General features: G+C 43.4%; 1 protein-coding gene across 1 annotated transcript; it reads left to right on the forward strand.

Annotated features, from left to right (window-relative positions):
• Positions 1-8913: 8913 nt before the first annotated feature.
• LOC125644066 (cytochrome P450 3A9-like) lies at positions 8914-24750 on the forward strand. Its single transcript, XM_048867464.2, has 13 exons — positions 8914-9093; positions 11532-11625; positions 12141-12193; positions 14423-14522; positions 15116-15229; positions 15538-15626; positions 16615-16763; positions 17593-17720; positions 18519-18606; positions 20177-20337; positions 21542-21768; positions 22595-22757; positions 23359-24750. Exons 1-13 carry the CDS (start codon positions 9023-9025, stop codon positions 23455-23457), a joined length of 1536 nt encoding a protein of 511 aa, XP_048723421.2. The 5' UTR covers positions 8914-9022; the 3' UTR covers positions 23458-24750.
• The last annotated feature ends 316 nt before the right edge of the window (positions 24751-25066 follow it).

Consider the following 25066-nt stretch of genomic DNA (forward strand, 5'->3'; position numbering starts at 1 on the left):
CAGAACCACCAGTCTCCACGAATATCCTGGGAACCTCACAGTTCACACTTTTCCACGCCTTGTTCACATAATCTGGTTCTGTGGCTGCCAAGAAAACCTGCCTTGTGAGCATTTTTTACTAGACAAACCTAACATATGACCACAGTTGCTTAATCAACCTAACATCCCTGTTGGTGATCTCAACTATTTTTCATTTGTGCAGGATATTTCCTGTTGCTCATTTCTGAGAGAGAGCCCTTGTATTTTATTTCATCATACATTAAGTGTTCAGATGCAGAGATAGCAGAAGACAAATTCTTTCTTTTACTTACTCTCAGTTAATTCTATTAGGCTAAATTGGGAGACTCTGAAACACTCATTTGTACTGGATTGGGCAGCAAAATGTGCTCCTGACAATTACTGAATTATCCAGAGAATGGTTTGGTTTAAAGAATGAGAAAGAATATAATTACATATTTTAAGGAGATGAAAAAAAGTTGGTAAGCTTCAGAGTTATGACTTTAACTGGCAAAACATCTGACAAATGTCCTACTTTCTACATAGCTCCAAAGCTCAGGATGTGACCCTTAGTGTCCAGGGGAATTCATTACATTTTGCTGCATATTCAGGGAGGATTTAAAACCCAAGGAAGTATGCCTGAATGGGAGTATTGACGTTAACTACAGCTAGGAGGTCATATATTATCATTAAAGACCCTCAGATATACAGCAACTTGACTTCCCTTTGTGTCCAGAAGCAGTATATTTTTATCACTTTAACCAAAATTTAGTCTTCATTTTGAAATATTTTACCATGGCTCACCAAAACTTTGCAGAGGCCAGGGGAAAATCAATTGTTCCTCCTCCCAACCATCAGCATTTGCCTATGCAGCATCTGAACCCCATATTATGACTTGACTGGAGAGAACCAATTAAGTCGAGGAAGATAGAGGAGCATATGGAAGCAATTTAACACATATACAAATTAGCATATAAAAAGTTAATTGGGAATTGGGATGCTTTCAGGACAGTTTAATGTGTTATTTTTCTTTTCTGAAAGACGCTATCACATTAGCTTGAGCAGCTTAAAGATATTAGTAGTGGGAAGGCAGCTCAATTCTCTCCAGAATTTGTTGTAAAGTATGGCTTTTAAAAGCACTTCAGACTTGGGCTTGGACAGGATACAAACCTGCTTGGAAATGTCTGTTAAGAGAAGGTTTCAGAGTAGCAGCTGTGTTAGTCTGTATCTGCAAAAAGAAAAGGAGCACTTGTGGCACCTTAGAGACTAACAAATTTATTTGAGAATAAGCTTTCATGAGCTACAGTGAGCTGTAGCTCACGAAAGCTTATGCTCAAATAAATTTCTTAGTCTCTAAGGTGCCACAAGTACTCCTCTTCTTGTTAAGAGAGGGGTGTGTCAAAATGATCAATGGTGCGGAAAGTGCCAGGATAACGACCGACCGACCGACCTGCAGTGGCTGAACAGAATGAAAGGGCAGTCTGTGGGGATGAGGGGAGAAATGGGAAACTCAGAAGCAGTGAGAATTTCAGTTTGGTCTCTCATTTTCTGAACATAAATCACTGAGTTTCTGCACTGTAAACACTGGAGTCCAGTGTCTGAAAACAAGAAATCCCAGAGCGTCCCTCTCATGGGAGAACTCTACACCTCAGGGAACAAAATGGTGACTCTCAGTCCTCCACTAACCTGAGGCAAGTGTCTTATCATGAATGCACAAAGAAGCCCAGGATCACTGTCCCTCTGCCAATGAAATAAGGCAAAAGGGACCAGATTGTCTGGCCAGTATTAGGCTGGGGGAAGGGGCAGAGTGTACTTTCCTTGTAGTTCTCCTCCCACCCTGACACACACACACTTTCCATGGTAAGCAGTCATATTTTCACAACACTTACTCTCCCAGTCTCTGCCTTTGTTGTGCCCCAACTGTGTGGTTGGAGAACTTTGGCTGGGCAGGAAGGCCAGGACAGTTGTTTCATCGGCGTGCACACATGTGCTGCAGAAAAACCAGGAGGGAGCTAACATGGCCTGACATTACAATAACTCTCCCATATCCCCTTCTACATTGAGGGGCCCCCTTTAAGGGGGTTTCCAAGAGGCAGCCGCAATGGGGGAGGTAAGCCCTGACAGTGAGGCTCCAAAGGAAGCTCAATGCCAAGGATCTGAACCAGGAGTTGGGACACAAAGCCTGTGAATGATGGGCCCTGGAGTCAAGTGAATCCCAGGGAGCCCCTACTCATGGAGTTCTCTGCTACACAGATGTCCTCCCCAGTGCATTTCTACAGTAGGGGTGATCTGCCCTAAGACTGGACGTGAGAAAAGTTGTTATCTTTTGCTGTTCTCTTATACGCCCCATCTCCTTTTACTGTTTGCATAAGATAGGACTGTGTGTTTAACTACTCAGCTTCTTAAGTTATTGTGACTAAAGGATATATCTGTAAAAGTTAAAGGGACTCTGACCTTTTCTTTGGACTTACTTTATCATATCTTAAGAACAATGTAAGCCCCCATGGAAAGGCTACAATTCTATAGTAATTAAGGCTGGTCAAATTTTTTCAATCAAAAAATTTTCCCACTGAAAAATGGTGTTTTATCGAAAATAATTTTTTCTTCCCAGAAAATATCACTTGCCTTTTTTTTTCAATGAGGAAATTTTGAAACAAAACATTTTCTGTTTCATAGTAAATCAAAAGTTTTGCTTTATTTCAGTTTTGGAAAACTGAAAATTATAAATTTTCAAAATGTTTTTTCCCTTCTCCTTCCTTTTCGCTTTCTTACTGAATGCAACAGAAAGAATGATGTCCAGGGCTTTATGAGTTCTCTTTTTAACTTGTCCCACACTGCAAGTTTCAAAATTTCTACAACTCTGGAAATGAAAGAGCGGACAAAGAAAAAACAAAACATGGTAATTTTGCCACTCTAACATTTCAGAAGTTGAGGAAGTTTTGAGGCGTTACAGAGTAGAAAAAGGAAAAAGTGTGGGAGTGTGGAGAAAAAAGTTTAAACATTATTCATTTCATTGCACTCAGTGGCAAAGCAGAAAAAAAAGAACAGGATTGTAAGAGAGGGAAAATGAAAATTTGCAAACCAGAAAATTTGAAATTCCAAAATTTCTGAAATTTTGAGATTTCAAAATTCAAAATGTTTTGAAAAATAGTTGATGAAAATTTTAGAAAACAAAACAAAAATTGTTCTGCCCCAAACCCTGCAAAATGGAAACAAATTGAAACTTCAGATTTTCCCACACAATGGATTTTTTCCATTTTTTGAACATCTCTAATATTACTGTTTTCCCTAAATGCAGTGAAAAAAACTCAAATTGTATCTTTGGGTTGTTTATTCATTAGCATTTCTATAACATCCTTCAAATTCTTTCTAAGCATTAATAAAACTTCACAACACTCTTGTGTAGATAAAAATGATTATCCCCTTTTTAAGTTCTGTCCATACAGCAGTGGTTTACCATGCTTATAGGTGGGAGTTGTAGTTGTACTATAGCTTATAGTGAGTTGGCTAAAATCACAGATTGTGTCCACACAGCACACTTAATAATCAATGTATCCTATCCACCCATACTAGCTGCATAGTCTGATACCTGGTTCTGTTTCTGTAATGGGTTAGGTACTTGGTAGTTTTGTTTTGTTGACTGGCACCCTCTAACCATCCAGCTGTAACAGATCAATCTCGTCTCCCTCCACCCATAACTCTATCCTGTTAGACATTCCACAGTGCACTTTCCCCTGTGATGAGAATGCCACTCTGCGTGCCTGACCTGTGGCATCCCTATCTCCCATGTAAAATCAGAGACAGTCCACTTCCCTGGCTACATTGCCCAGTAGCTGCCAGGGGTTTAAAATGCCTGTGACTTGATTTGCTGGAAAGAGCTCTCACACCATTGCCTGAATAGCTGAACTTTGCAAACCGCAGAACAAAGGAATCTACTTCTCTACCATTCAGAAGCTGAGATAATATGCCTAGGGAGACCAGGCCTTGCTCACTCTCTGGAATCAGGAGAACATCCAGGCTGATCCACATTGAGTCAAATGCAGTAGGCTGTTGACAGGCACACAAAGAGAAAAGCACCCCTCACAATTTTGTGTGTGTGTAAAGTTATGTCCCTAAGTGGATGAATCAGGGAACTGGAGGTGGGTGACTGAATCACTCATCTCTAGGTCACTGACTTTCATCTGGCCCAGACCAGTATGATCAGAAGTTACTATCTATCAGCTGTTTCAAGGCCAGTTTGAAACAAGTCAATAGACACAGTCCAGTTGGTCTTGTGCCCCCAGTGCATAACCAGTACTCGGGGTTGGCACCGTCAGTCTTGTTGGTGGTCCCAGCAGTGAGATGAAGACCCCAACGAGCATGGAGTCTGAACTGCTCTTACCCCTACAAGATGGTCGGGTCTGAGTGGGGAGTGGGGACTGAGGGAGTGGTAAAGCTAACAGCACTTTTGTTCTGTGGATAAACAACATCTCTTGCTTTCTGATATGGCAACTCTGGCACCTTTAGTCAGCACTAAATTCACTGCAAGGAAATGACAAATTTTGCAAGGGGAGAAACAGAGGAAAATAATTATTGTTATAGAATCCTAGCTGATAGGCTTGGAAAAGGCCTCTTAGAGATCAAGCAGTGTAACCTGCATCAAGGAACCAACATCAACTTGCCACAAGCTTATCTAACCTTGTCAAAAACTTGTCTACCCATGTCACTCTTTTAAGGAGATTGCTGTTATTAGACACTAATCTGTGATTGATTGGTATCTGGAGGTTAGAGCAGAGGCTGAGAGAAGGTGAGGAGAAATACAGATTCTCTTGAGATAAGGTCAGACCCTGCCACTCATGCTGCTCTCTGATGTTATCCAGACATCAATCTACACATCAGCAACCACAGCAATGTCCTTGGAGACACCCAGGCATTTAATGCTCCTATACTTACAAGTTAGACTGCAGTGGAATTCAGTAAGGGACCTTTTAAAGACAACATGTCAATATTAAGGAAGTGTGTTCACTTTAAAGTCTTATTCTTAGTACAGCCCTAAATAATAACATAGGACCCACCTACCTGAAGGACACATCCTGCTGCCCTACCTATTGTTCTGACAACTAACTGCATTAGAACTGGTTTCAGAGGAACAGCCGTGTTAGTCTGTATTCGCAAAAAGAAAAGGAGTACTTGTGGCACCTTAGAGACTAACCAATTTATTTGAGCATGAGCTTTCGTGAGCTACAGCTCACTTCATCAGATGTTTACCGTGGAAACTGCAGCAGACTTTATATACACACAGAGAATATGAAACAATACCTACATTAGAACTGCCCACCTTAATAATCTTCTTACACTATGTGCCTGTGTCTCTGGAAAGCTATTCCCATTCCATAAGCACCCGAATATATTTGTGCCATCCTTCAGGGAAATACTTACAACATATCTGTTTTTAGTTTTGGTTTCATGGTTTTTGTGTTGGGTTGTTATGAGGAGAGGGCTGTTTGCTGGTTCCTGGGTACAGGTGAGACTTTTGGAAGTTATGGTACCCTTACACAATCTCTGCTCACAGGTCCCAGAATAACAGGATGTTTCTGCTAAAATGATCAGTGACCAAAGAGTGTAGACTATTCTAAAATGTAGACTTTAAAATTGTTAGCCCCCAACTGAGATAAATGGGGCAGTTCAGATTTCTCTTAGAGCTTCTGTCTGAGATGATCTACAGATGAAAGCAGACAGTATTGTATTGGGTTGTGGTAGATACATTTTCTTCAGAACTGTTAGGACTAGAAACATAATTGTTTAAAAACAAAAGCTTAAATTCTACAGAAGCTGATTGTGCCACTAAAGAAGGGATGCTACCATATACTGCACAATATCCATTCTTACTCCTTCTCAATACAACTCTCATGCCTTCACTTGGGATCACTCTGTGACACTGCACTCCATATTCTTCACAGTGATATTATGATGATATGATTATAGCATAATTATGATGCATTTTATACAAGATAAGTCATGTGAGGTGTCACTGGAAAAGTTATAATTTTCTGAATATGATTATCCTCTTTGTATGCACATATCACTTTTGTATCTGAAGTTATAAATATTGACTATGTATCTGTATTTCAAATATAGTTACACCTGGGTGATGCCCACTAGGCAAGATGCTTTCAGTCTAGACAGTGGATGGCGAAGGGCCTATTCAGGTAATGGGTCATTAGGAAAAACAATAGGCCTTAGGAGAAGCTTATCCCCCACCTGGTGAGCCCTCTTGAGAATGCTACAAGCATTCTCCTAAGGCCCATTCCCGGTGGGTCAGAGGGCTCAGTGGTACCCCAGTTCCAGGTGGCAGCCCCAGGGAGAACCCGTCACACTCTCTATATAGGTATGTTGTCTTTTTATTGTCACTTTGACATTATTTATTTCTGTTTAGGAGCCCATTGGGTGGTTACTCATTAAAACTAAATATTACACAGGAGGAACTTCATCAAGATGCAGGGAAGAAAGGTAAGCAGCAGGATACGAACCCTGGACTTCAGGAAAGCAGACTTCGACTCCCTCAGGGAACGGATGGCCAGGATCCCCTGGGGGACTAACTTGAAGGGGAAAGGAGTCCAGGAGAGCTGGCTGTATTTCAAGGAATCCCTGTTGAGGTTACAGGGACAAACCATCCCGATGAGTCGAAAGAATAGTAAATATGGCAGGCGACCAGCTTGGCTTAATGGTGAAATCCTAGCGGATCTTAAACATAAAAAAGAGGCTTACAAGAAGTGGAAGATTGGACATATGACCAGGGACGAGTATAAAAATATTGCTCGGGCATGTAGGAATGATATCAGGAGGGCCAAATCGCACCTGGAGCTGCAGCTAGCCAGAGATGTCAAGAGTAACAAGAAGGGTTTCTTCAGGTATGTTGGCAACAAGAAGAAAGCCAAGGAAAGTGTGGGCCCCTTACTGAATGAGGGAGGCAACCTAGTGACAGAGGATGTGGAAAAAGCTAATGTACTCAATGCTTTTTTTGCCTCTGTTTTCACTAACAAGGTCAGCTCCCAGACTGCTGCGCTGGGCATCGCAAAATGGGGAAGAGATGGCCAGCCCTCTGTGGAGATAGAGGTGGTTAGGGACTATTTAGAAAAGCTGGACGTGCACAAGTCCATGGGGCCGGACGAGTTGCATCCGAGAGTGCTGAAGGAATTGGCGGCTGTGATTGCAGAGCCATTGGCCATTATCTTTGAAAACTCGTGGCGAACGGGGGAAGTCTCGGATGACTGGAAAAAGGCTAATGTAGTGCCAATCTTTAAAAAAGGGGAGAAGGAGGATCCTGGGAACTACAGGCCAGTCAGCCTCACCTCAGTCCCTGGAAAAATCATGGAGCAGGTCCTCAAAGAATCAATCCTGAAGCACTTGGATGAGAGGAAAGTGATCAGGAACGGCCAGCATGGATTCACCAAGGGAAGGTCATGCCTGACTAATCTAATCGCCTTTTATGATGAGATTACTGGTTCTGTGGATGAAGGGAAAGCAGTGGATGTATTGTTTCTTGACTTTAGCAAAGCTTTTGACACGGTCTCCCACAGTATTCTTGTCAGCAAGTTAAGGAAGTATGGGCTGGAAGAATGCACTATAAGGTGGGTAGAAAGCTGGCTAGATTGTCGGGCTCAACGGGTAGTTATCAATGGCTCCATGTCTAGTTGGCAGCCGGTATCAAGTGGAGTGCCCCAAGGGTCGGTCCTGGGGCCGGTTTTGTTCAATATCTTCATAAATGATCTGGAGGATGGTGTGGATTGCACTCTCAGCAAATTTGCGGATGATACTAAACTGGGAGGAGTGGTAGATACGCTGGAGGGGAGGGATAGGATACAGAAGGACCTAGACAAATTGGAGGATTGGGCCAAAAGAAATCTGATGAGGTTCAATAAGGATAAGTGCAGGGTCCTGCACTTAGGACGGAAGAACCCAATGCACAGCTACAGACTAGGGACCGAATGGCTAGGCAGCAGTTCTGCGGAAAAGGACCAAGGGGTGACAGTGGACGAGAAGCTGGATATGAGTCAGCAGTGTGCCCTTGTTGCCAAGAAGGCCAATGGCATTTTGGGATGTATAAGTAGGGGCATAGCGAGCAGATCGAGGGACGTGATCGTTCCCCTCTATTCGACATTGGTGAGGCCTCATCTGGAGTACTGTGTCCAGTTTTGGGCCCCACACTTCAAGAAGGATGTGGATAAATTGGAGAGAGTCCAGCGAAGGGCAACAAAAATGATTAGGGGTCTGGAACACATGACTTATGAGGAGAGGCTGAGGGAGCTGGGATTGTTTAGCCTGCAGAAGAGAAGAATGAGAGGGGATTTGATAGCTGCTTTCAACTACCTGAAAGGGGGTTCCAAAGAGGATGGCTCTAGACTGTTCTCAATGGTAGCAGATGACAGAACGAGGAGTAATGGTCTCAAGTTGCAGTGGGGGAGGTTTAGATTGGATATTAGGAAAAACTTTTTCACTAAGAGGGTGGTGAAACACTGGAATGCGTTACCTAGGGAGGTGGTAGAATCTCCTTCCTTAGAGGTTTTTAAGGTCAGGCTTGACAAAGCCCTGGCTGGGATGATTTAACTGGGATTTGGTCCTGCTTCGAGCAGGGGGTTGGACTAGATGACCTTCTGGGGTCCCTTCCAACCCTTATATTCTATGATTCTATGATTCTAAGAGAAAACTGGAATAGCTGACTGTGTGTATATTAAAGAACTTGTACTAAGGATCTTTGTATTCCTAGAGATTACATTATATCTTTTGTCATGAGCTATTAAAGGTAACATTACCTGTCTAGATTGGCATTTTCACTATCTTTGGCATTCACTCCACCCTTTTGATTACATAAAGGACCAGCTCAAGTTTCATTTGGTCACTAAGCCACATGATTAGAGACAAACAGATAAAAAGTTGCGACACTGTTCTTTCCCTAGTCCCAAGACTGACCAGAGCAGAGAGAGGGAAAAAAACAACAACTGAGAAGTTAGACAGAGAACAAGAAACTGAGAGGTACAGAGCTAAAATGAACCTTCTCCCTAGCTTTTCCATTGAGACCTGGGCTCTCCTGATTGCACTGCTATTTCTCCTGATACTGTAAGTATAATTCTACACTTTGCTTTTCTACTTGAGCACTTTTCAAATTCTTGAAGGAGAGCCACTGTTAATTTAAATGTTACTGGTCTTTTCACAGAATCATATAAGCGTAGGGCTGGAAGGGACCTCAAGAGGTCATCTAGTTCAGTCCCCTGCACTCAAGACAGGACTAAGTAATAACTAGACCATTCCTGACAGGTGTTTGTCTAATCTGCTCTTAAAAACCTCTAATGCAGTGGCCCCCAAACTTTTGAGAGTTATGCCCTGTCTGCACCCTCCCCAGAGCCAGGAGCAGTGCTGCAGCTCCGGGGAAGTGGGGGGAAGGGATGTGGCCAGGGGTAAGAGGGCCAAGGTTGGGGGCTGCAGCTGGGGGTGGGTCTGGGGCCAGGGCCAGAGACGGGGCCAGGGGCTGAGGCTGGGTGTGGGAGCAGAGCTGCAGCTGGGCCGCAGTGGGGGCTGACAGTCAGGCCTACACCCGGGGCTGTCAACAGCTCCACTCCTGCTCCCACCCTCAGCCTGGCCCCGGGCCGAGAATGGAGCCAGGGCCAAGGGCTGACGCTGGGGTGGGGCCGGGAGCGGAGCCGTGCCGAGGCTGGGGACAGGGTCAGGCGCGGGGCTGGGAGCTCGCACCACAACTGGGGGCGGGAGTGGAGCAGAGCTGGGGATGGGACAGAGCTGAATGGCGTTCCCTCCCCACCTCCCATGGGGGCTGGCCCAATCTGCCGCATCCCCCGAACGTTCCTCCACACCCTGCTAGGGCAGGGTGCGGAGTCATGTGCTGCCCTCCCCCCAGGGGGCTGCAGGGGCACATTGGCCCCTTCCGGGAGTGGTGTGGAGCCGAGGTAGGCAGGGAGCCTGCCTTAGCGGCAGCCACGCCACACCACCAACCGGGAGCCGCCAGCAGTAAGTGCTGCCCAGCGGGAGGCCGCACCCCAGCCCTGAGCCCTCTCCTGGAGCCAGCACCCTAAACCCTCTTCTGTACCCCAAGCCCCAGCCCTGAACCCCCTCCCAGAGCCAGCACTCAAAACCAGCCCTGAGCCCCCTCCCGGAGCCAGTACCCCATACCCCCTCCTGCACCCCAAGCCCCAGCCCTGTCCCCCTCCCAGAGCCAGCACCCTGTACCCTCTCCTGCACCCCCTCAACACTCTTCCCCAGCCCGGAGCCCCCTCCTGCACCCAAACTCCCTCCCAGAGCTTGCACCCCTCACACGCTCCTGCACCCCAACTCCCTGTCCCAGACTCAGCCCAGAGCCCCCTCCCACACTGCAAATCCCTTGGCTCCAGCCCAGAGCGCACACCCCCTCCTGAACCCCAACCCTTTACCCCAGCCTGGTGAAAGTGAGTGAGGGTGGGGGAGAGCGAGTGGCGGAGAGAGGAGATGGAGTGAGTGGGGTGGGGCTTTGGGGAAGGGGCGGGGCCTTGGGGAAGGGATAGGGTAGATCCTGGGTTGCCCTTAAATTCAAAAAGTGATCTTGGGTGTAAAAGGGCTGGAGACCATTGATCTAGGCTATATTTCCCTAGTTTGTTTATTAGGAGGTCATGCGGAACAGTATCAAAAGCCTTACTAAAGTCAAGATATACCCCAAACTACTGCTTCCCCCCATCCACAAAGGTTGTTACCCTGTCAAAAAAAGCTATTAGGTTGAAATATTAGGATATGGAATGTTTGAAAACAAAAATTCTATATCCAGAGGATCCCCAGCCCCTGAAATTCTGCATGGCCTCTCTGGTTAGTATATTTCAAGACATCTGGACAAATGGATGGTCCACCCATCCTTAACTCAAGGAGGAGAGATTTGGCATATTCTCATGAATTGTTAGGATCTGGTTACTAAAACAAATTAACACCAAACCCTTGGGATTATTAATTATTTATTTAGCAGTAGCTGCCAGAGGGCCCGGCAAGGTTTGGGGCCCATTGTGTTAGGTGCGACGCAAACATGAAGTAAGAGATGGTCCTTGATGATCTTACAGTCTAAAGGTTGCCCTACAGAGAGGATATGCAGTAAATGGCACGAGCTCATGCTATTATACACACACGCTCTGCAAGATCAGTGGAAAGACAACGCAAGAAAACAGCATCCATGAGAGCAATTTGGAGGGTGGGAGTGGACAGCAAGCCAGTGACATACCCTGAAAAAAAAGCCCACATTTCCTTTCTTACAGGCCCCGTGCTAAGCCCACTAGGCAATGCTAAACCCCAGAGATCGCTGCAGTACAGTGGTGAGCAAGTATTCCCTGTAGATACAGGCATGCTTATTAAATAGCTTTACGAAGCACAAATTTTTGGACCACACTTTCCAGCTTCCAGAGTGGGTTCTTCAGTCCTGAGCTAATGCAACAGCTTCACTTCCCCTGGATAGGCTTTGAGATCTTCCAGCCCCAACCTCACTGCAACTATTGTCCTGAAGCCTTCACATTCTTCTGTTACTTTTACAGATATGGGATCTGGCCATTCGGTTTTTTCAAGAAATTGGGTATCCCTGGGCCAAAGCCATTGCCTTTCTTTGGAACTGCCTTGGAGTATCGTAAAGTGAGTGTTTGAAGGCTTCTCCTGGCTCCACAAACGTATGTCCTTCATCATACAATAGCTAGATTTGTACACTGCATTGATGAGTTCTCCTGTGTGCTGAGCTCTGCGCTAATGCACAGGGTGTGTAGGACCCAATGCAGGATAACATTTCTGTAATGCAGATTATAGTGTGAAGGGCATGGTGAGCCCCAGGGTGATTGCTTAAAACAGGTGAACACATGTAGGTGGCTGGTTTGCTGTCACTATTTATTGAATTCCTTGCAAACAGTTTACTTACAGACTCCTTAACCTCAAGCATGATACGCCCCTGGAATAACTAGATCCAGCTATGTTCTTAAAGGATTCTATCCCTCACAAAGACATTAGGGGTCACACAAGTCTCAGGAGCTGCGCACAGGAGTGCTTGGCCTGGCTGCTAGCTCTAGATGTTTAGTCCCACGACAGCCCCATTCCCAGCCCCTCCCCTGGAAACCCTGCTTCTTTTCTAATTCCATTTTAACATTCTCTCTCTGCAGGGTTTCTTGGAGTTTGACAGTACATGCTATGAGAAATACGGGAAAATCTGGGGGTGAGTATGTTGACCAACGAATACTGTTTGGTATTCTCCTCACATTATCCTATAGTCGGAATCCAAATTGGAGGGTGAAAAAAATCCACTGGAAGAGGAGATCTCAAAGGCCTGAATCCTGTAACTGGACCCTGTTCTCCATGTGGAACCCCAAAAAGGTTAATGGAGCAGCGCCCAGATGCAAGCATCCATCCACATGGATCTGACTGCAGGATCCATGCCACAGACATGCTATGTACATGTTAATCTGAACTCTCACATGAAAGCTGTTCCATACCAGATGCAGACTGCCAGCTTCTGCTCCCACTGAAGTTAATGGCAAAACTACCATTGACATAAAAGGAAATTTGTAACTTAGAAGTCCAGTTCTCCTGGACTGCAAACTGTAAAGGAAGGTATATGTATTCCAGATACTACACAGATATGCTGTTATTGTACACAGATCCCAGTTCTACCAAATCTGTTTCTGTCTCTAACCCTGACCTGCTGAAGCATGATACGTTTGCATTACCGCAGCTCTTACTCTACACTGGATATTCCCTACATTTGCCACTGCGGTTATTACTTGGGCTACATGCTCTGGTATCTTCTGCAATCTATCCAACTGGCCCTTATAACATTTTTCCATCCATTCAAAAACCCATATAAATCCACATTTATCTTATGTCCATTATAGGATAATAAATCTTGAAAAATCTGGTCTTAAAACCATGATTTAAAACGAGAATTCAAGCCAATCTATAGGTGTATTTCAGTGCAACCTGCTGAAAAGTTTTAAGTACGTGAATCAAAAGGATGGAACAAATTTACTGCTAACATCATAACAAGAGTATAAGAGTCTGGAAATGTATAGTCCAAAGAGTGAAAGTGAAGGTACCTACTGCCTTTAGAATTCAGTAGCTCTGTGTTCAGTACCTCTCATTGATTTTAGAAGATGTTTGGCCTTCTACAGGATTGGACCTTTCTTTAACGTTTGTAAAAAAAAAAAAAAAAGTGAAACAATCCTTTTGTTTTCACATTCTGTGATAAGTTACTGTGACATCCTGCTGCACATTATTTGCTTATGATAAACCTTTTGTTATAATTCAAGTTATGCATGACACCATGTGAGGGGCTTGTATCACAGAAAAATTTGTACTATTGATCGTTTGGTTTTGGAAAAGATTTTCCAGTACAAATCTCTTACAGGAAAAATCCTATTCTAGGTCCAGTGAGAGGGGAGGGATTGATTTGAGAAAAATGGAAAGGAATAAATGTTTTACTTGGGAAAATGAGGAACTGTAGAGAGCTGTCTACATGCATTTGAAGGGCATAAGCACCAAAGAGGGAGAGGAGTTTAGGGCGGCAGACAGAAGTACAACTAGGAGGAAAGGGATGAAATTAAATGAGCATCACCCATTTAAAAATGACACCTTGGCCTGAAACCTTGACTTACTAGTGATACCAGTAGCACCCAGATGACTATAAATGAAAGAAAGTCAAGAAAAAACAGTATTTCTCTCTGTAGCTTCAGTTTGTTAACTATGTGCGTTTGACAGCACTTTGTATATAGCCATTTTCACCATTTCCTCTGGATAGTCAGTTCCTCCTATTCTTTGTGTTGGTCTTTAATGCAACTACAAGAAACAGAAAACTGATTTAAAACACAAATGTAGTACTGTAAGCATAACGGGGGAACTGGGAACGGGTGTAGCACTGCACCTAAAACTCCATTTAACTTACTTTTTCTGAAGTGACTAAAATGTGATGCTGGGTCTCTTTCAGAAAAGATACAGGTAGGCTGTCTTTTGGGGATATTTATGTGTGTGTGAGAGAGATTTTTCAGACAGGCATAGTCTCTCAGAGGAAACATTCCTGCAGTGGCTGGAAAAGGCAGGAATATATGATGACCTGAAGGCCTTTTCCATCTCTCATTTCTATGATTCTGTATATCTGTATTTCCAGTCAGTGCACTTTGCTTTAGAAGCTAATAAAGACTAGGATTTGTAGCTATCAGAGAAACACCAGTTTTTCCACTGAATGCATCCGATGAAGTGAGCTGTAGCTCACGAAAGCTTATGCTCAAATAAATTTGTTAGTCTCTAAGGTGCCACAAGTACTCCTTTTCTTTTTGCGAATACAGACTAACATGGCTGCTACTCTGAAACCAGGGAGGAAGGAGCTTTTGTTTAACTCCTGACTTTCACTGACAGTAGTTAATCATGGATTTTTATTTCTTTTCCCCCATAGGTTTTATGATGGCAGGCAACCTGTGCTGGCTGTCACAGATCCTACAATAATTAAAACGGTGCTGGTGAAAGAGTGCTTCACCACCTTTACCAACCGGCGGGTAGGCTTGTAATCATTAATATTCATCAGAAAGATGCAATAAAGCCACAAGAACATCAAATACTGTAGTTAAACTCTGTAGAGATACACAAGATTTCTTTTGGAGATGCATTCAAAACGAATGCACAGCTGGCATTAATCTAAGTGGCCACTGCATATCCCTAAAGGAACAAGGGAGCAGGGGGACCTCACCTGGAACTGGATCCCCTGGCTCTCAGAGAAAACTGTTTGACTGCACTTTAAAAGCTGCTTAGGTTGTTTATTTTTATTTATTAAATAAAAAAAAAAGTACTTAGGACAAAGTCAGCTCTCAGTTACACCAGTATAAACGAGAGCTGAATTTGATTGTGTGTGTGTGCACGCAAGTGCATGCGCACCAGTCTGAGTTAGTGTGTGTACATTTGTAGAGGTCTCCCCCAGTGCGTGTAGAGTTGGTGTCTTCTTGTGGGTATATCTGCCTAAGTGTAACCAGTTTGGGGAAGTGTATATGTGTGTGTACATGGGGCGGGAAAAGGATTGCTTTGTGCACTCTTATGTTTAGTAGAGAAACCCAATAGCCTCTTGACAGCTATAAACTTGCCTTTGTCACCCCAGAATTTAGGTCTAGTGGGAGTGCTGGAGTCTGCTGTCTCCATGGCTCAGGATGAGAAGTGGAAGAGAATTCGTACTGTGCTCTCTCCAACCTTCACCAGTGGGAAGCTAAAGGAGGTAAAATCCAGAGGACAGGCACACACTAACCCTCGGGTCAGTGCACAGGTGGCATTCAGGCTGAGATAGTTATAATGGTCTGGTCTCTTCAGTCCGATTCAAATGATTAAACTGGCCTATTTCATTTGTGCCTCCTAATGTAAAAGAAAGAAAGAAAGAAAAAAGGATTAAAACAAAAAGCCCCTGACAGTAGAAACAGATCAAGTCTGTAAGTACTAATGAACCTCCCCTCCGCTTTTCAGAAGCTAGGCTTAACGAAGAAGTAACATTTGGTATGTTTAAGTCATGTCCTGAAATGTGTATTTCAGATGTTTCCCATTATGAAGCAATACGGGGAGGTTTTGGTGAGAAATGTTCAGAAGAAAGCAGAAAAGGATGAGCCCGTGGACGTTAAGGAGTGAGTAACTCTGCCAGGAACAGGAACAGCAAATCTTGTTAGCAACTCTTTGGTTTGTTCATTATTGGCAATGCAGGTTGTTCTTTGGATGAACCAGACTTCTGAAGTGATGAACAGGACTATCAGAAGGGCTAAAATGAAATTTAAAAGGGAAAATAGAGGTTAAATCTCAAGAAAATCTCCCTGGGGTGAAACCTGTGGAACATTCTCTCAAGGGAACTGGTGGACGCCCCAAAGTTTGGCACATTTTAAACTAGAGTGGAAAAAACACGATAAAATGTAGCATAGGGAACAACCCTGCACTGGCAAGGAGTTTGAGAGGATGGGCTAACAGACCTTTACTATCTCTAAGGTCTGCGATTTAATACATGAGGACCGAGACTTGGAGGTCAGACAAAAATTGTTTGTAAATATGTGCTTCCATGAAAGTTCTTAGATGGTGAATTCTTTGGGGTAGAGACTGTGTTTTTTTGCCTGCGTTGACCCAGCATGTTTGGGCACTACCGGTATACAAATAATAAATAAATAAAATATTATTATTTGATTTTTATTTATTTTTGACAGCTCATTTATTCTACCACTTGAGCACACAGATTTAATATCAGCTGTCAGCAGAACTAGGGCTCCTAACCTCTTAAAAGGCCACAGCCACTTGACAAGATATTCACAGGCCCTTGAATAGGTCTGATTCCACCAGAGGACACACACATAGGCCAATACATTACATTGTGTAATATCCAGAGCAAGGCTACCAGAGTCTAGATTCTGAGCGCTGTAGGTAAAACTTCATGAAACTCTATTCCTTTGCCTTTAGATGTTCTACTTGTGTTGAGTACCTTGCCCCCCCTTTACAACAGCATAAAGAAAAGTCTCATGAGAGTTTTCTGTTCTTTAAGGAGATGCAATATAGGAAGGGAGGGAAAAGTTGTAATTACCTATTTCAAACCTTAACTCTCCTATCTGTGTTCTGTTTTCTGTCTTTTCTCAGCATCTTTGGAGCCTATAGCATGGATGTTGTTACTAGCACTTCCTTCGGTGTGAACATTGACTCCATGAACAACCCCAAAGATCCTTTTGTCAAGGAAATCAAGAAGCTAGTGAAGTTTAACTTTTTTGACCCACTCTTCCTTTTGATATGTAAGTTGTCTGTTGCTCACTAAAAATTCCATTTAAGTGTTTCGTTTGGAACCGTGACTTCAGCATCAGAATGAGACAAGTGGTCTATCGGTTATACAATACAAGTGGCTATACCTGAGCCTATAAGCCAATGACTAGGCAACTTTACTGCCAAGGATAAAAGTCTCAAGGGTCACCTTAGACAAATTCTGCTCTAATTTATACCCATACAATCCCACGGATGAGAATCATCTGGAGTTATGCAAGTGCTAGTAAGCTCAGAATTTGGTCTATAGGTTGTGGGAAGGATCACAATGCTGTGGGGAAGGTTTGGAGATGTTTGCTGGGACATGAGACGTTAGTGAATATCAGAACGTTGAGGTCAGTCTGAAATGACTGGAAGAATTTCAAAACTTTTAGTTTATTTTCATTCTGGTCCATATCGCTGTAGCATTGGTAGTGCAAACTGGAGGAATGTCCTGCACTCGGAATGTGACTCCCCAGTCCCAGTGACAGCGCCTCCAGTCAGACGTGGTGTGAAATAGTGGAATGCTCCTTTCGCTTTCATTTACATTTAGGGCTAAATTATATCATTTGTGCAGAAACCTGAGAAGAGGGAGCATGGAGCCCATCTGCCCCACGAGGAACATGGTGGCAGACAGGCCCTCAGTGAGCTCCCCAGTACACAGGAGAAATGATCAAACAGAGCCATCATTTAGATGCAGCCTCATCTTTCTAATAAACATTTTCAGTTGTTCTAATTAATATTTTACCATAGATATATTAGGTGAAATGGACTTCTATTCCCTGGACCTTGCTTCAATCACAGTTATTTTTGTCTCCCTTCTAGTTGTATGCCCGTTCCTCATTCCCCTTCTTAAGAAGATGGATGTGAATGTTTTCCCCAAAGATGCCATAGAATTCTTCACAAAGTCGATCGCCAGAATGAAGGAGGACCGAGAAAAAGAGGCCAAAGGGGTTAGCAGGACTCTCCCAGTCATGATGCCAGACAACATTCTCTATTCAATTAGCCCAAGTGAAAAACACTTGCTTGAGTTAGAGTCCAGCAAAGGACCACAATAGTGTGTGATATCTCAGGCTATATCAGGGTAACACCCATGCAAACTGGATTGCAGTTTGGGTGTGCAAAGATTACGATTTACAGAAAACTACCCGTAGGAGTAGACTTGGAGAGCTGGAGCAGACAGAGGGAGAGACTCCACTGAGAAAGCAGTAGAGCTGTGCACCAATACACAGTGCAGTGTCACTGATATTGTGGTATTCAGGAGCACAGTCCCCAAAAGAGGCGGTCTTCACTCTCCAAAAATGACAGAATCAGATTTACCTCCCTGCTGGACTTCACGTCCCCCAGAGTAATCCTGTTTTAAGGGAGCTACTTGAAAAAGTCACTTACTGAGATGCAGTTATTACTTTCCCCTAAAATTGCACAGCTACATTAATGAGGGTGCTTTGCAAAGTGGACAAAAGTAGTTTAGCTCTGCAGTCGTCATTCCTTGCGACAGCAAGAGACCAAGTCTGCTGTCTTGGCTGACATCTCTCTGGGACTGGGCAGATGGAACCCTCCCAGAAGCGTAAGGGTTTCATGTTTTGACCCACTGTAACAAGAAAGGCATTTACATTCTGCTGGGTCCTCTCTGGCCACTCCTGGGGACTTTAAAATACAACCTTTGTGTTCTGAGACCCATCTTTGTGAGCCTTCCCTAGGGGATCTCTCACCAAACCAGCTCTCCACTGAGCGGTTACTTCTTTTCCCAGGGCCGAGTGGATTTCCTGCAGCTGATGATCGAATCCCAGAACTCTAACATTAGCTATGAAAGCAATGGAGTGACTCACACATATAAAGGTAACACCATAAAAATACTCATACTTGTGAGTGCCTTTGGGGGCTGCTGGAGTGAGGGGAATAGGAACAGGTGTCCTACTGGAGAGGAAATAAATGGTTCATCCCGCCGTCTGCAGCTGGGGAGAGGAATCGTCGACTCACCTGGACCATACATACATTTTTGTCCAGCACAGAGTTAGATGGGGACAAGTGATCATCCCTTTTATGTAACACTTTTTCCACAAGTAGAATAGAAGACATGCATTCCAGGCCAACTCCTGCTGTATAATCGTTAGCCTTGGCCAGTGAAAAATATGGAGTTGGTACCTGCCAATATGGTAAGAGGCAAAAGCCAGCTCTGCTCCCCAGCTATTCGTTTGCATTGCATCACTATTCACAATTCATTTAAATACAACTGCTTCAATTACAGCTTGGTTAGAAATATCCTCAGTTCTTCTCAGGACTGGGAGATAGCAGGTGTCCTGTGACATTTATGTAACCACAGAATATTTGGGTTAGATAACCTGAAAATGAACCACAGCAAACTTGGCAGGAACCCATGTTTTGCTTTGTGTGTTCCGCATACACTAATCAACAATGCCAGAGGTTACAAAGCAATCATTAGTCCCTGTTTAATTTTCCCACCAGACCCATCAGCCACGCCTATGGGATAATAACAGTAACAAGAATAATAATAACAACAATAATAAAAAAATAATAATAATGATTATTTTTATTATTAAGGCTAAGATTTTGTCAGGGATATTTTTAGTAAAAGTCAGGGGACCGGTCACTGGCAATAAAGAAAAATTAATGGAAGCCCATGACCGGTCCCCTGACTTTGACTAAAAGTATCCCTGACCAAATGGGGAGCCCAGCTGCGGGGTCCCCATGCTGCCTGCAAAGATTGGGCAGTTGCGGGGGCGCTCCGAGCTCCAGGGTCCCCCTGTTCAGAGCTCCAGGGTAACCCTGCCACCTGCAGCGGCCAGGAGCTGTGAAGGATCCCCGGTGCCCATGGTGGCTCAGAGCTCCGGGGTACCCCTGCAGCCGCTCGGAGCTTCTGGGCTGCCTCCCCACACAGCAGCCAGGAGTGGGAGGGGGTGGGGCCCTGCGGTGGCTGGGAGCTGTGGGGTAGCCCCCACTGCCTGCAGCAGCTCGGAGCTCATGGCGCTGTCCATGTCCACTGGGAGTTGCCGCCACCTGAATCAACCTGGAGCTGCCGCCACCTGTATCAACCGGGAGCTGCGGCCCTCTTGCCCACATCTGCCGGGAGCTGCGAGGGGAGCCCTGCCACCCGCATCCGCCAGGAGCTGCAGGGGACCCCACCGCCTGCAGCCACGAGGAGCTGCAGGTCCTTCCTGCTGCAGCGGGCGGTGGGGGGACCCCGCAGCTCCCGGCCGACAGGGCTGAATTGATGGAGGTCGCTGGAAGTCACAGATTCCGCGACCTCCGTGAATACTTTTTAGCCTTAATAATAATAAATCGTTGGCCATCTATACTTTTATAAAATACACGATGTGCAAAGAGCGCAGCCTATGTGCTGTAATGTTTCGCCTCAACTTTTCTACCTCTCTGGCCTCTCTTCTCACAGGCCTGACTGATACTGAGATTTTGGCACAAGCGTTTATTTTCATTTTTGCTGGATATGAGCCCACCAGCAACTCCCTTTGCTACCTGGCTTACAAACTGGCCACCCACCCTGAAGTGCAGCAGAAGCTGCAGGACGAGCTAGACTCAGTTTTACCAAACAAGGTAAGAGAATGTTGGCTGCTCAGTGATTGCACAGAGCCTCTTTAAAGCCAGTTTCTTCCCTCTAGTTAAGTCCAGTTAAGGAGACTGTTCTTTAAAGACGTTAAATACATGTGCTAAAAAACTACCATTTAATAAATACTGACTCTGCTATCCTGTGGAAGCTCTTGGTGGGCACACTTTAAGAAAGTTCTGCTTTCACTAAAAGGAGAGCCAATAACTTGCTTCCAAAATGGCATATATTCATTTCAGGTGTGTTACATAAAGTACCATGTATAGAATATACCACTGCAATCTTGCAAACTCCGCACCATAACTATTACACACATAATAGCTGTTGTGCATTTCTCAAAATCTCCAGATGACATATGAGGGGAAAGGAGGCTGAGGGGATGATGAACACGGATAACAGTAGCCTGGCAATACCAGAGATTACAAATCAGTCTTTAGTACAATTTTTAAATCCCCAATCTCAAACCCACACCAGTAACTCTGCCCATGGGACAATAAAATAAATCCTTACTGAGTCATATATGTATATTATACCAATATATACAGACACAGAGACACACACACACACATCTTGTTTTTCTTATATCTGCTTGTCTATATATTTTCCCCATACTACCCTTTTTGCTACCTATTTATCTCGCTCATCAGAATTCACACACTACGCAAGGGGCAAATTACCTCTAGTTACTTTAACTTGCTAAACAACAATGAATTGTTTATGAAGCAGTAACAAAGGGAAACAAGGAGCAATCAGGAGTAGACAGTTACGCTCATGGAAAGGAGATGCTAGATGGGAGACATGGAGTATTCTTGGAACAACTCAGGAAATTCATACCATTATTCATGGGTACTCATATTATGGTGTTTGTGATCTCTTACACTGGACTTCTACATGTCTCAAGAGATGCCACTTTTCAGAAATGCATTGGCCACACCAGGAGGCTCAGAGAATTGCTGATTTTAAGTACAAACTTTGTTTGCAAAAATGGGCAAAGATTTTCAGTAACTTACATTATTTAGGAAAGGAAAATTAAGGTGAATTCTTAGGTTCACACTGAAAGTTCAGTTCAGGATTGAATGTAGAATGTGCACTGTAACAGATGAGAGGGGAGGACATGATGGTTTCCACACTGATCACATGGAAATCTGATCTAGACTCCCACATGCCAACAACCTTTTTCCCATTCCCCTGAAGGCTCCTCTCACCTACAATGCCCTGATGCAGATGGAGTATCTCGACATGGCAGTGAATGAAATCCTTAGGCTGTTTCCTCTTGGAGGACGACTTGAAAGGGTCTGCAAGAAAGACGTAGAGATAAATGGACTGACCATTCCAAAAGACACTGTGGTTATGATCCCAATCTCTATTCTGCATTGTATCCCAGAATACTGGCCAGAACCAGAGGAGTTCAGACCGGAAAGGTACAGAATCTATATCAATAGGGAATGAACAATATAATTATCTCTTTTACCGATATTACTTCATTCCTAAATATCAGTCTCTTACAAAGAAATTCTTGTTGTGTTTAATCTTAACACCTGTTTGCCAATACAAAAGCTGGAGAGGATTCATCATTGTGAAGACACACCACTCATGAGTCGATAGTTAAGGCTGAGTTGAATTTTGCACTTACAGCAGGGATTTAACAACTCTGTTACACATGAAGAATACAGCATATTCTCCTCAGAAGTACAGCACTTCCTCTCTGAGTACAGAGTGAGCTATCTGAGATTGTGCAAGTACATTGGTTGATTAATTTAGGAGTTAAAATTAATTTAAAAAATTGGTCCTTTTGAGAAATTTAGCACCCATTGTCAGACTATTTCTTTCTCCCATCTCAACAACAGAATAATACTGACACTTCAAAACTTCCCATATAGTCAGAACTCACTGAAATCTTTTCTAGAAACTACATTTGAAAACCATTAGGATTAAAGGTAATTTTTCCCATTTGTATTCATCACTGAAATTTTTTCCTTCAGAAGGGGTTGGCTGTAGAGAATTCCACGTAGAACTGCCCTCTTTCAAACTGATACCATCTCCCACTGGTCTCAGTGGGACTGAGGTCATACTTGCCCACAGTTAGATGTCATTTTCAAAATGGCCACCTATCTCCCATTGTTCCCAATAGGACTGAAACAACAGGCTGCTCTTAACAAAGATGTCTGCTGGCGACATCAGAGAGATACTTGGCCTCCTTTTTCTTTGCTTCCCTAATTTCTTTCTTACACTTGTAACTGGAATCAGGTTCAGTAAAGAGAACAAAGAGGTCCTGGATCCATACACGTACCTGCCCTTTGGAGCTGGTCCCAGGAACTGCATTGGAATGAGGTTTGCTCTCCTCTCCATGAAAGTTGCTATCGCCAGTCTGCTGCAGAATTTCACCTTCAGACCCTGCAAAGAAACCCAGGTGAGAAACCCAGATTTACATTTGAAAACTCAGATGTGAAAACCAGATGATTATTCCCTGGAAAGAGTGAATTAAAAACAGTTTTAAATACTTCATTTGGGTAAACAAATGGTAGATGATGACAAATGAAAAATAAATGTGCAACACAGATGTTAGAGCATAGAAGTGTAATACATAGCAGATTGTATATTGCATGCCTGTGTGTAGTATACAGTATTCTAAGATATATCGTAGGAGTTATTCTATAAGGGAAAAAATAGCAACCAAGGAAACATTACAGGACAGAAAGGAGAGGAAAGTGGTTAATCAGCGTTAGTGATACCTTCATTCAAGTACATTAGTCTGGGCCCATTGGGGATGGATGAAACTTCCATAACAAAACCCCAAGCAAGGAGTAAACTCTCCTGGACTGGGGCTTTGATAGAAAACCAAAAGTATGTCCAAGTTTGTAAAACTTATAGTAACAGTGGGGCAGGTTTTGAGTGAACCTGGACTGGATTTTGGGCAAACAAGGGAAAACAAAGGCATAATATCTCTTTGATAATCTGTGTATATTTTATTTGCTGGGCTACAAATGTTCTTTTCTCTGCTAATGTTGCAGATCCCGCTCAAGCTGAATTCCCAGGGATCCCTGACACCAGAGAAACCTATTGTTCTGAAGTTAGTCCCCAGAACTTATACCTCACACCCAGAGGAGTAAGACCCAACAGAGTTCACAGCAGCTCTCCAGAGTACCAGCAGATGCTTTACATCATTGGGTCTCTCCCACAGATGCAGAAGAAGAGCTTCCGTTCATTCCAAAGGCATTTACTAAATATCTACATAAAAATTGTGACTGTCAGAAATGTAAACCTGGATAGTGACTGTAAATAGCTTTTATACCATCAGATTTAGAGAATGTATATAAAGGAAAAATTCTACTGAGACACAGCTCTGCTTCTCTGACTCCTTTCTAGTGAGATTCCTCCATCTGGAGAGGGCATTACTGTCTCATCCAAGAGGCAGTGGGAACTTTTTTGCTGGAAATAGAAATCACTAGAGCTACTGGGGGCAGGGGCGGGTGAATGCCAAGAGTTTTGTGAGTTGTACTGATATTTGAAGAAGTGTGTATGAACTGTTGGGCTGTTGAATTTACTGGGATGTGGTGAGATTATCCTAGAAACCAAATCTCTCTTGGGTCATATGTTAATGGAACAAAAGCATGTAACATGTACAGAGAACAGAATTAATCAAATGTTTGTGAAAGGGCTCTGTGTTGTGTATTCTGAATAATTTGTTCACTTCAACCTTGAAAAAATATTCAGTCTGGACCCCTGAAATTACCCACATACAGCATCTTCCATTTAATTTACTGAATTTGGTCCTTCATTTAACTTGATCAAAGCTTCCGTTCTTACTGTAAAATGTATTACAAATAATACAACTCCTACCTAGTATTTTGGTTAAATGGATCACTTTAGGGCAGGGTTATTAATCTGATCACTAACCACTAGCCATTTGACAATGAACAAGATGACTGCAATGAAAGTTGCACTATTTAGGCATTGTTATTGACACTGTAGGCACTGCTATGTGCTAGGCACTCTGTGATATGAGCCCTACTTATTGTATGGGTTGCAAGATCAACCACTTAGTAAGGTCAAACTGATAGGAAGAGATCCTCAAGATAAGAGGTAGGCATCTCACCAAATAAGGGTAAATCCATCCTCATCATCGTATCCTCTCATAATACTCCACACCTGAACGTAGCCATTATATGAAGAACATACCCTCATATCTCAATGTCTGTACTTTGACATGCTAACCTTTTACCCCCGATCGGGGATATTGCAGATTATGTATTCCTTATGCCATCTGATCCTAAACCGGATTTTGCACCCCTTGATAATCTGTACCTTATTCCCTGATAACCAGAAACTTCTACGCTTAAACTCTGTACCATTTTTTTTATTTTAACATCATCTTAATAAAATTATTAAATCTATTTTATTTCTATCTTGTAAGCCACTTAGTCAAGTGATTCAGATAAATATGATAACAAAAACCTAGCCTTTTGATATGCCCTTTCCACAGAACTTGTTTTGGTTGGCGTAGGACGAGGTAGAATATTCACAGCAAACACACAAAATATAACTTACTAAGTTCCTCTTTTGGGCAAGAAATGCTTCTTGTGTTAATAAAAATCACTAGAAACAACATGTCATAGGTGTTGTAATGATGCTCACTCTATAATATGGTAACACGCTAGGCTTGTCTACATGAGAACACTCAGGAAAGTTAATCCAAATTAACTACATGTGAATTAAAAG

Source organism: Caretta caretta, chromosome 10, assembly GCF_965140235.1.
Source record: "Caretta caretta isolate rCarCar2 chromosome 10, rCarCar1.hap1, whole genome shotgun sequence".
Classification (NCBI taxonomy): domain Eukaryota; kingdom Metazoa; phylum Chordata; order Testudines; family Cheloniidae; genus Caretta; species Caretta caretta.

Bases quoted from the DNA above. Each gene is read 5' to 3' on its own strand.
- LOC125644066 (XM_048867464.2), top strand. From the start codon at position 9,023: ATGAACCTTCTCCCTAGCTTTTCCATTGAGACCTGGGCTCTCCTGATT. The intron at 9,094-11,531 runs GTAAGTATAATT...TTACTTTTACAG, and splicing joins CTGCTATTTCTCCTGATACT to ATATGGGATCTGGCCATTCG. The intron at 15,230-15,537 runs GTAAAATCCAGA...TGTGTATTTCAG, and splicing joins CCAGTGGGAAGCTAAAGGAG to ATGTTTCCCATTATGAAGCA.